The sequence below is a fragment of the Myxocyprinus asiaticus genome, chromosome 49 (assembly GCF_019703515.2).
Source record: "Myxocyprinus asiaticus isolate MX2 ecotype Aquarium Trade chromosome 49, UBuf_Myxa_2, whole genome shotgun sequence".
Lineage (NCBI taxonomy): Eukaryota > Metazoa > Chordata > Actinopteri > Cypriniformes > Catostomidae > Myxocyprinus > Myxocyprinus asiaticus.
Window position 1 is genome coordinate 26718529 of NC_059392.1, and position 12055 is coordinate 26730583.

General features: G+C 40.9%; 2 protein-coding genes across 2 annotated transcripts; one reads left to right on the forward strand and one right to left on the reverse strand.

Annotated features, from left to right (window-relative positions):
• The first annotated feature begins 45 nt into the window (after positions 1-45).
• Positions 46-9857, forward strand: wdr83 (WD repeat domain containing 83). Its single transcript, XM_051694175.1, has 9 exons — positions 46-1529; positions 5055-5175; positions 5269-5374; positions 5701-5749; positions 5853-5979; positions 6104-6171; positions 6266-6374; positions 9339-9453; positions 9568-9857. Exons 1-9 carry the CDS (start codon positions 1427-1429, stop codon positions 9724-9726), a joined length of 957 nt encoding a protein of 318 aa, XP_051550135.1. The 5' UTR covers positions 46-1426; the 3' UTR covers positions 9727-9857.
• A 716-nt stretch (positions 9858-10573) lies between these two features.
• Positions 10574-11619, reverse strand: LOC127438103 (persephin). Its single transcript, XM_051693372.1, has 2 exons — positions 11541-11619; positions 10574-11001 (listed from the first exon to the last, which is right to left on the reverse strand). Exons 1-2 carry the CDS (start codon positions 11617-11619, stop codon positions 10574-10576), a joined length of 507 nt encoding a protein of 168 aa, XP_051549332.1.
• Between the last annotated feature and the right edge of the window lie 436 nt (positions 11620-12055).

Consider the following 12055-nt stretch of genomic DNA (forward strand, 5'->3'; position numbering starts at 1 on the left):
AGGATATGCACCCCCCCTTAACTAAGACTTGGAGTATGGGGGGGTCTGGTTAGCTCAGCGAGTATTGATGCTGTCATGAGTTCGAATCCAGGGCATGCTGAGTGACTCCAGCCAGGTCTCCTAAGCAACCAAATTGGCCCGGTTGCTAGGGAGGGTAGAGTCACATGGGGTAACCTCCTCGTGGTCGTGATTAGTGGTTCTCGCTCTCAATGGTGCGTGTGGTAAGTTGTGTGTGGATCGTGGAGAGTAGCATGAGCCTCCACATGCTGTGAGTCTCCGTGGTGTCATGCACAACATGTCACGTGATAAGATGCGTGGATTGACGGTCTCGGAAGCGGAGGCAACTGAGACCTGTCCTCCGCCACCCGGATTGAGGCGAGTAACCGCGCCACCACGAGGACTTACTAAGTAGTGGGAATTGGGCATTCCAAATTGAGAGAAAAGCATATAAAAAAATTAAAAAAAAGACTTGGAGTATCACATTTAGCACTAGATGGGTCAAGTTTGTCTAGATGTTGCACTGACAAAGCGTTGTCTAAAGTTTAAACTAGTTTTATAACATTACCATAAGACAAACAGCCAGCTAGACAGACAGCAACTTAAAGCAGTTCAATGGCATTTTGTGGGTTTGTTAAAATGTGAATTTTTTAATTAAAGGAATATTCCTGGTTCAATATAAATTACGCTTAATTGACAGCTTTAGTGGCATAATGATTACCACAAAAATGTATTGTCCTATACAAAAAGCTAAAATGTGTGTTCCAGTGAGACACTTAAAGTAGAAGTTAATGGGGGGCCAATCCGTAAACATTAAAATACTCACTGTTTCAAGAGTATAGACAAGACATAATATGTGTGTGTTAACATGATTTTACTGTGATAAAATCACAAACTTACGTTTCTGTATAAAGTTATTGCCAATTGTACAACTTCATTGCCATGACGATGTAATATCATCAAACCCTAAAATGACTGTAAAAATGACTAATTAAAAAAACTTTACAGCTGAAATAATACATGAGTTTTAACAGAGGAATTAATGTAAGAGCTTTTATAAAATGATAAGTTTCACATTTCTGCCTTTAAACTCTCCAAAAATTCGTTAAGCCAACATAATACATTTTAAACCATGACCGTGTATCAGTTCAAAGGCACCCGAATGAAAAGATACAGACTTAACTCAATGAGGCTTGCCATAATACTTGGATGAGCGCTTGTGGGAACTCCGAGACAACAGATGGCACTAATGAGCAGTTCACTTCAAAATATCCACTGAAGGAATTTAGTGTTTTTACATTTACAGTTGTTTGAGGGATCCTGGGTTTCTCGTGTTTTCATCGCTTTAGATAAACTATGATTTAAAAATTAAATGTTCTTCTCTTCGCTTATCTGCTCTCACCGTAATTGACGCTCTGTTAATAGACTCATGGCGTTTCCTCTGCCGCGTCCTCCGGGTCTTCAGCTGCCGCGGCATCTTCTGCGGACTGTAGACTGTCAGCAGGGCGCTGTGAGAGCTGTGCGCTTCAACGGTCAGTCTTCTTTACAATTAATAATAAAGTCTCTTTTGTGTAAGAACAGCGGCTTCCTCAAGAAGGTGTACTTTGTTTTATTGGAGAGCTTTATTGATGATTCTGATGAAACCTGTTCAGGATAACATGTCTTGGTCAAAGTTAACCCCATATCAATACAACATATACCCAGCACATGCACATCACCCAGACGTCTACTTGATGTGTTTACATCTGGAAGATGTATTTTTTGTCTGAAAGGCGTATGTCAATAAGACATTCAGCAGATGCTTTTGAGACGTTTATGATTTAGAATGTTTATAAATATGATGTTTCTAAAATGTTTATCAGATGTTAATTAGAATGCGATGCTTTCCAGATTAAAATATCTAAATCAGACATCTCAGAGATGTACAGCACATGACATGAGCTACAGTTGAAGTCAGAAGTTTACATACACTTAAGTTAAAGTCATTAAAACTCATTTTTTAACCACTTTACAGACAGATTGTTTCACTTTTAATAGACTATATCACAATTCCAGTGGGTCAGAAGTTTACATACACTAAGTTAACTGTGCCTTTAAGCAACTTGGAAAATTCCAGAAAATGATGTCAAGCCTTTAGACAATTAGCCAATTAGCTTCTGATAGGAGGTGTACTAAATTGGAGGTGTACCTGTGGATGTATTTTAAGGCCTATCTTCAAACTCAGTGCCTCTTTGCATCATGGGAAAATCTAAAGAAATCAGCCAAGACCTCAGAAAAAAAAAAATGCTGGACCTCCACAAGTCTGGTTCATCCTTGGGAGCAATTTCCAAATGCCTGAAGATACCACGTTCATCTGTACAAACAATAGTACACAAGTATAAACACCATGGGACCACACAGCCATCATACCACTCAGGAAGGAGACGCATTCTGTCTCCTAGAGATGAACGTAGTTTAGTGTGAAAGTGCAAATTAATCCCAGAACAACAGCAAAGGACCTTGTGAAGATGCTGGAGGAAACAGGTAGACAAGTATCTATATCCACAGTAAAAACGAGTCCTATATCCTGAAAGGCTGCTCAGCAAGGAAGAAGCCACTGCTGCAAAACCACCATAAAAAAGCCAGACTACAGTTTGCAAGTGCACATGGGGACAAAGATCTTACTTTCTTGAGAAATGTCCTCTGGTCTAACGAAACAAAAATTGTACTGTTTGGCCATAATGACCATCGTTATGTTTGGAGGAAAAATGGTGAGGCTTGCAAGCCGAAGAACACCATCCCAACCGTGAAGAATGGGGGTGGCAGCATCATGTTGTGGGGGTGCTTTGCTGCAGGAGGGACTGGTGCACTTCACTAAATAATCTCCGCAAAAAAAGAAATGTCCCTTTTTCAGGACACTGTATATTAAAGATAATTTTGTAAAAATCCAAATAACTTTACAGATCTTTATTGTAAAGGGTTTAAACAATGTTTGTCATGCTTGTTCAATGAACCATAAACAATTAATGAACATGCACCTGTGGAACGGTTGTTAAGACACTAACAGCTTACAGACGGTAGGCAGTTAAGGTCACAGTTATAAAAACTAAAAAGACCTTTCTACTGACTCTGAAAAACACCAAAAGAAAGATGCCCAGGGTCCCTGCTCATCTGCGTGAATGTGCCTTAGGCATGCTGCATGGAGGCATGAGGACTGCAGATGTGGCCAGGGCGATAAATTGCAATGTCCATACTGTGAGATGCCTAAGACAGCGCTACAGGGAGACGGAAAGACAGCCGATCATCCTCACAGTGGCGACCATGTGTAACAACACCTGCACAGGATCGGTACATCTGAATATCACACCTGCGGGACAGGTACAGGATGGCAACAACAACTGCCTGAGTTACACCAGGAATGCACAATCCCTCCATCAGTGCTCAGACTGTTCGCAATAGGCTGAGAGAGGCTGGACTGAGGGCTTGTAGGCCTGTTGTAAGGCAGGTCTTTACCAGACATCACCGGCAACAACGTTGCCTATGGACACAAACCCACCTTCGCTGGACCAGACAGGACTGGCAAAAAGTGCTCTTCACTGACGAGTCACGGTTTTGTCTCATCAGGGGTGATGGTCGGACTTGCGTTTATCGTCGAAGGAATGAGCGTTACACCGAGGCCTGTACTCTGGAGCGGGATCGATTTGGAGGTGGAGGGTCCGTCATGGTCTGGGGTGGTGTGTCGCAGCATCATCGGACTGAGCTTGTTGTCATTGCAGGCAATCTCAACGCTGTGCGTTACAGGGAAGACATCCTCCTCCCTCATGTGGTACCCTTCCTGCAGGCTCATCCTGATATGACCCTCCAGCATGACAATGCCACCAGCCATACTGCTCGTTCTGTGCGTGATTTCCTGCAAGACAGGAATGTCAGTGTTCTGCCATGGCCAGTGAAGAGCCCGGATCTCAATCCCATTGAGTACGTCTGGGACCTGTTGGATCGGAGGGTGAGGGCTAGGGCCATTCCCCCCAGAAATGTCCGGGAACTTGCAAGTGCCTTGGTGGAAGAGTGGGGTAACATCTCACAACAAGAACTGGCAAATCTGGTGCAGTCCATGAGGAGGAGATGCACTGCAGTACTTAATGCAGCTGGTGGCCACACCAGATACTGCCTGTTACTTTTGATTTTGACCCTTTGTTCAGGGACACATTATTCCATTTCTGTTAGTCACATGTGTGTGAAACTTGTTCAGTATATGTCTTGGTTGTTTAATCTTTTTATGTCCTTACAAATATTTACACATGTTAAGTTTGCTGAAAATAAAAGCAGTTGAAAGTGAGAGGACGATTCTTTTTTTGTATAGATGACATCATGAGGATGGAAAATGATGTGGATATATTGAAGCAACATCTCAAGACATCAGCCAGGAAGTTAAAGCTCAGTCGCAAATGGGTCTTCCAAATGGACAGTGACCCCAAGCATACCTCCAAAGTTGTGGCAAAATGTCTTAAGGACAACAAAGTCAAGGTATTGGAGTGGCCATCACAAAGCCCTGACCTCAATCCGATAGGAACATTTGTGGGCAGAACTGAAAAAGCGTGTGCGAGCAAGGAGGTCTACAAACCTGACTCAGTTACACCAGTTCTGTCTGGAGGAATGGGACAAAATTCCAGCAACTTATTGTGAGAAGCTTGTGGAAGGATACCCAAAACATTTGACCCAAGTTAAACAATTTAAAGGCAATGCCCTTTATATGGACATATTTCACATTCTTAAAATAAAGTAGTGATCCTAACTGACCTAAGACAGGTAATGTTTTCAATGATTAAATGTCAGGAATTGTGAAAAACTGAGTTTAAATGTATTTGACTAAAGTGTTTGTAAACTTCTGACTTCAGCTGTATATGGGTAGCTACAATGTCCAATTTTTAATAGGCCTGTTTCATATTAATTGCCATTCTGCCCAAATATTCTTTTTTATGACCATTAATTAAATCTTAAAGTCAGACTTCATGTAATGCTGTAGATGCGAGCTTCAGTGAGGATACATGGTAATCACTTATTCATCTATTCCCTTCCAGCCGATGGGAATTATCTGTTGACGTGTGGTGGGGATAAATCTCTGAAGCTGTGGAGTGTCAGTCGTGGGACTCTACTGAAGACTTACACCGGTCACGGATATGAGGTGCTGGATGCGGATGGGTGCGTGTTTATGTTATATACTGTATTATGAAGAAGTATCATAGTTGTCCTGATTTGGTTTTGTATTAAACACATCAGTCTTTGTGTTTGCAGCTCTTTTGACAACAGTCAGCTGTGCTCGTGCAGTTCGGATAAGACTGTCATTCTCTGGGATGTGGCGACTGGGCAGGTGACACGCAAACTCCGTGGACACGCTGGGGTAAGAACACCACTGAGACGACATCCATTTCAAAACTTACAATGGTTATCTTGGTAACCTGCCGGAACACTGTAGTTACACCTCATTTGGAATAATCCGGATTTAACATAAAAGCAAGAGTATTGAATCTTGCTTAAGAACCTTTTTCTGCACGCTTAAGTACGCAACTTAGTAAATGAGACCAATTAACTGTAGTAACTATGGCATTTTGGTGGAAACTGGTTAAATATGGTACTTTATAGTACCAAATATATTTTTAATAATTTATGTTTGTGATGTTTTCATTAAAAATGTCTTATATTTCCAGTGTTGTGCTTGTTCCCTAGAAAGTGAACTGTGTGCAGTTTAATGAAGAGGCTACTGTAGTGCTGTCAGGTGGGTCAGCCTAGACAAAATATCAACAGTCCAATCATAACCTAAGTATCTTCACCTGTAAAGCTGTTTTATTGTGTTCTTAGTAGATATTGTTATGTTTCAGGCTCCATTGATGGTACAGTACGTTGTTGGGATACTAGATCCAGACGGATGGAGCCAATTCAGATTCTGGATGAGGCTCGAGATGGCATCAGCAGTCTGAAGGTGTCTGAGCATGAGCTATTGACCGGGTCAGAGCCAAAATAAACTAATTTATTTTGTGTCTGTGCCATATAACAAATATATATATGATATCAGTTTATAAGGTAATCTGAAGTGTGGAACTGTGAAAGTGACTATTTTGATATGCATCAGGTCTGTTGATGGCAGAGTGAGGCGTTATGACCTAAGAATGGGGCAACTTCATGTCGATTTCATTGGAAGTAAGTATTTCATCTATCACATATGTCAAAAAATTTTTTTTTACAAAAACAATATGTTTGTCACATGCCTTTTGTGTGTCCATGTGTTTGACAGGTCCTATCACTTGTGTGTGTTTCAGTCGGGACGGGCAGTGCACCCTAAGCTCCTGTTTGGACTCCACTGTGCGTCTGCTGGACAAAAGCTCAGGAGAAATGCTAGGAGAGTATGTTCAAAACAGATCAAACTACTAAGTTGATTCTTCTTTTTTTTTATTTGAAACCTTCTCTTTATTGAGTTTTTGCTTTTGGTACAGAGTAGGGATGTAGACGGTTAACCAGTTAACGGAATAACCAGCATTAACAATTTGCTCGACCAATAATATCGGTTAAAAATTAACCGAGAGGTTAATTCAAGAAATAACAGAGACCTAATTTGATGGGTTTTACATGTAGGGAATGTTATGTACACACGAGGGCACTGTTAACACACAGACCACTGTCTTCCTCTCAGTTGAATGACAAGGAAAAATTAAGCATGCACTGTTTCATCCGTGTTTCATCCATGAAGACATGTTGCAAATTTTAAAATAGGACTTTAAAATTTAGTAGTAGCACATGTAGAGTGCTGTTCCATATAAAAACAAATATCTGCAAGCCTTGACTTCCAAGAGTATATGTTTATTAGCCCCCGCATATGTTGTACGGGTCGGGAGACGGGAGTGCGATGCGTGGCTGGACTTCAGTGCTTTCAGTGCTGTTTTTATTCTTCCATCATTTTTATTTTTTTATATTTTTTAAAATAATTTTATCTTATAAAGATATTTGGAATGCCCAATTCCCACTTGTTAGTAAGTCCTCGTGGTGGTGCGGTTACTCACCTCAATCTGGGTGTTGGAGGACAAGTCTCAGTTGCCTCCGCTTCTGAGACCGTCAATCCACGCATCTTATCACGTGACTCGTTGTGCATGACACCACGGAGACTCACAGCATGTGGAGGCTCATGCTACTCTCCACGATCCACGCACAACTTACCACACGCCCCATTGAGAGCGAGAACCACTAATCACGACCACGAGGAGGTTACCCCATGTGACTCTACCCTCCCTAGCAACCGGGCCAATTTGGTTGCTTAGGAGACCTGGCTGGAGTCAAGCAGCACACCCTGGATTCGAACTCACGACTCCAGGTGTGATAGTCAGCGTCAATACTTGCTGAGATACCCAGGCCTCTTATTCTTCCATTATTAAACTGCCGAGTTAAGAAGTAAATATACGGTTGTTCATTCAAATGTTGATGTATTGCTAAATAAGCTCATCTGTCATGTGAGCCTGTTTTGTTTCATTCAATATAGACTTGTTGAAAAAAATATAACGTCATGCCTCTTTTTTTTTATTCATGACTTATCGGTTAACCAATTAATAACCGGTGAATACTGGCGGTTACTCGGTTAAAAGAATAGTACAGAGCATAGCTATTATAAATGAATGCTAAAAACTAGATAGGTAAAGTTTGATGTTGGCTTGACAAAACTTTTTCTGAAAGTTTAAACTAGTTTTATAATTTTGAAGTTTTATAGATATACAGACATTACAGTAAGGCAAACAGCTAGTTAGGTAGTCAGACACTGTCACATACACTGCTTGGCACAAAAAAAGTTGCATACTCTTAATATTTCATTGGACCACTTTTAGCTTTGATTACGGCGTGCATTTGTCATAGCATTGTTTTGACAACCTTATGCAACCTCACAACATTTATTTCCATCCAGAGCTCCATTAATTTTTGGCCGAGATCTTGTATTGATGACGGGAGAGTCGAACCACTCCGTAAAGTCTTCTCTAGCACATCCTAAAGACTTTCAATGGGGTTAAGGTCAGGACTCTGTGGTGGCCAGTTCATGTGTGAAAATGATTCCTCATGCTCCCTGAATCACTCTTTCACAATTTGAGCCCGATGAATCTTGGCATTGTCATCCTGGAATATGCCCGTGCCATCAGGGAAGAAAAAATCCATTGATGGGATAACCTGGTCATTCAGTACATTCAGGTAGTCAGCTGACTTCATTTTATTACCGCATAACGTTGCTGAGCCTAAACTTGACCAACTGAAGCAAGCACAGATCATAACACTGCCTCCAGAGGCTTGTACACTGGGCATTATGCATGATGGGGGCAGTATGCACTTCTCTTCTTACCCTGACGTGCCCATCACTTTGGAATAGGGTAAATCTGGACTCATCAAACCAAATGACCTTTTTCCATCACTCCACAGTCCAGTCTTTATGCTCCCGTGATCTCTGATCACGATCATTCAAGATTATTTCTTCCACAAATCTGATGTTTCATCACTATCCTTCCAGGTTTTAATAATGCGTTGGACAGTTCTTAACCCAATTCCAGTGATTTCAGCAATCTCATTAGTTGTTTTCCTTGTTTGATGCAGGCCAGTAATTTGCCCCTTCTGAAACACAGTAACATCTTTTCCATGACCATGGGATTCGTCTTCTGACATGATTGTTTAAGAAATGAGAAGCTGCACACCTCATCAGGGTTAAAAGAATTGTTGCCAGCTGAAACATTAATCACTGTAATAATGATCCAGTCATAGGCTCTTAAGTATTTGCTTATTTAAATCCAAATGGCGACTTTATTTTTGGTCAGGCAGTGTAGATAGTCAGATAAACCATCATATAGATAGATAGATAGAGAAAAATAGGGAGATCAACTTACAGTAGATGCAGTAGATTTGTGGGTTTGTTTACATTTGAATTTTTGACAGTTGGAGTTTGAATTAACAAACATTCCATTGGCCCATTTGAACATTTCCGTTAATGCAAGTCTTTAAAAATGTTCAGATGTTTGATTGTCCTTTATGCGAAAACCATAAGTCCACTCAGTTAGAAAAGACACATCGCACTTCTCCAGAACAGTGTGAAGGTCTGTGCCTAGTTTGATGGATGTAGCTGGAAAGCTCTAGGAGGAGTTAGGGTTAGAATGTTTGGTCTCTGTTTACGGATTTTGAAAAAACCCTAAACAAAGTTTGTAGAATAACAGTTTGTTGATTTCATCAATCCAGCATAATTACATGTCCTTTTGGGTGGATTTTTTCACATATTCTGCTTTTAAGCCTCAAGTATCTCTTCTATGTACATTTTATCATATGTATTTGTCTGTGGTTCCCGTTCACAGGTACACTGGCCATGTAAATAAAGGCTATAAGCTTGACTGCTGTTTGTCTGAAAAAGATACACATGTATTAAGCTGTTCAGAGGATGGCCATGTTTACTACTGGGATCTGGTGGAGGTGAGAAGAATTTCAAGTTAGATGAATAGAGAGCCAGAATATGACCAATACTATGACAAACGAGTATAATGTAAGCATATTTAATAATTATCATCCTGTAATCTCCCCCTTTAGGGTTCCTTGACTTTAAAGTTGCCTGTTGGGAAAGCTGTCGTCCAGTCACTGTCCTTTCACCCAACGGAGCCCCTACTTTTGACTGCTATGGAGGGACGTGTTCAAGTATGGGGGGCAGAGTCAGATGAAGAGGCCGTGGAAGATGTCAAACAGAGTTGAATACCAAACACAAGCGCAGGACTCACTTTAATGAGAACAAATATGAATCATTATTTTGTCGGAGCTGGGATTGTATTAATTTTGTTTTGTACGCTAAAACTAACAGATAATAAAGTGTTTCTTAAAAATAAGTACTGGTAAAGACTACTCTTTTAATTGCGATATTTAATTGCTACAAATGTCTAGAATTGGCAAATATTTACAAAAACTATTAACAAAGTTATTTTTCTGTAGAATATCTTCAGAAATGGTATTTGGGATTTTTTTTTAGCTATTATTTTTGGATCTATGTTGTATGTTAGCAGACAATTACAGTTCAGCATTCAGCACAGAATGAAACGACAAACTTTCGGTTGTATTTTTAATCAGAGCTGTACTCAAGGCACACAAAATATAAAAAGATTAACAATAATTTAATAGGCATTTAAAAATGGGTTTCAAATAAATAAATAATTTATAATACATAAATAAAGTTCCATTTTTGGTTCGGATTGGACAATTCTTCGGAACAAGTGATCATTCTCACTTAAAAACTCGAAAATGGGGTTCTCAAACATGTCATTGTGTTGTCAGAAACCAAAATTGAACATTTCAAACCTGAATGTTCTGACAATGTCAAAAGAAATATCAGCCAAATAGGCCATGTCGTCAAAGAAAAAAACACGTACAACATTATACATATCAATACATACACATTATTACAATCAAAACCTTAGGAATGTGAGCCATTGTCTTCCTGAATTAGTGTATTTAAAACAGCCGTTTGTTTAAATTCAAAATCAGCTTATTGTCTCTAAACCAATAGGATAAGCAAATAGTTGAAGAGCTTGACTGGCAACCCTTGTCCCTACCCCATACAGACACATGCAGCGGCAGCGAGTTTCTCCACTTTGTGCCAGCGGTGGTTGTTGTCAAGGAAGGCCATGTCTTCATGGTGAGTGGGGCGACAGCAGGGCTGGTGATGCCAGTGGCCGGTGTATTTCAGGACGCCACTCAGCAGCAGGTTGGTGAGTGTCAGATCGTGGTTGGTGGCAAGGCGAGGGCAGGTCCCGCTGCAGTACTTAAACAGCACCGTCTCGTCCGAGTCGTAGCCCAGCCCGAGTTCTCGCACCTGAAGGAGGATGGAGTGCAGAGCGCATGGGGACTCAACACTGCGGGGCAACCGCACCACCCTTTTCAAGTGCCTCTCAGAGCCCTCCTTTTCTTCACTCTCACCTCCTCTTTTCTCTTCATCACGGAGTTCCGACTTTGGGGAGTCAGTCTTACCTTGGTCTTCTGAAAAAGACAACAAAAACTAACTTTTTTTTGAAGATAATGTGAGTGGTACTTGCCTGGCAAAACTCTGCACCTCCATGCTAGCGTGTTGTAGGTGGTTGTCAGGGTGTTAAGATGCAGTTGCTGTGGTGTTTTGGGTGGTTGCTTACTGGCCTGATATCTTGGTCCCTAATTATAGCTCTGGTCTCTACTTTAAGTCTGTTTTATCGTCCACAGGTTGAACTGTAAATATGATTGCTTAAAAAAGTACTATCACACTTTACCTTTACAAACTGATCTCAGGTATCATTCACGTCTGCAGCACAAACAGTATGGGAGGAGTTAAGCTCAAATTTAATAAATTATGGTGAGGTGTTTGTTCAAATCCCTGACCCTAACCCTAAGTATGAGCAATAGTTACTAAATGGTTCGGATACCAAACTCTTTAACATTTGAAACAGGTATGTAGTTGCTTTAGATAAGTGATGCTCAAGAATCCTCTAATAAATCTACAGAAAGTTTGTTTCCCTATACCCAAAGGTCATGACCTCCAGCCTTACCTAGTAGTGCCCTGAGCCAATGTCCTTCTCCTGCTTGAACGCAAAACAGCAGAACGGTGATCTTAAGCAATGAACGCATCATTGTTCATCACCTCTTTTCTCTTGTTGTCTTCTTCAGGATGAGAGCATAGGTGTTGCTAAGACACGACATAGCCACCGTCTCTTTTATAGCCATCTAAGCGGGTCAGAGCTTTTGGGGCGGAGGGGATGATGGGGTGCGGCCAGGATGGGAGGGAGGTGGAATAACCCCTTTGTTGCCGGTCTCTCACCTGGTCTCATGACTATGATTGGAGGCAACTTTATTTATTTGTAATTTTTGGTCAAAAGGCCAGGCATAGGGATAATGTTGTAGAGAATGGATAAGACTATGTAAAATAGGGGTAAATTGCTTAAAGCTGTGGGTTATTTCAAGCCAGACTGGGGAAGACATGTCTTGAGGTCAAGCTGACATACGTGGAGTTGACCAATAGCAAGGGTCACATTTTTGGCACTTGGGAATGTTGGAAAAACTGATT

What these genes read in the sequence shown, in the direction of transcription:
- wdr83 (XM_051694175.1), top strand. Translation starts at nt 1,427, where the DNA reads ATGGCGTTTCCTCTGCCGCGTCCTCCGGGTCTTCAGCTGCCGCGGCAT. An exon ending in GAGCATGAGCTATTGACCGG is followed by an intron (nt 5,980 to 6,103) that starts GTCAGAGCCAAA and finishes GATATGCATCAG; the next exon opens with GTCTGTTGATGGCAGAGTGA. An exon ending in ACTACTGGGATCTGGTGGAG is followed by an intron (nt 9,454 to 9,567) that starts GTGAGAAGAATT and finishes CTCCCCCTTTAG; the next exon opens with GGTTCCTTGACTTTAAAGTT.
- LOC127438103 (XM_051693372.1), bottom strand. Translation starts at nt 11,619, where the DNA reads ATGCGTTCATTGCTTAAGATCACCGTTCTGCTGTTTTGCGTTCAAGCA. An exon ending in TTGGCTCAGGGCACTACTAG is followed by an intron (nt 11,002 to 11,540) that starts GTAAGGCTGGAG and finishes TGTCTTTTTCAG; the next exon opens with AAGACCAAGGTAAGACTGAC.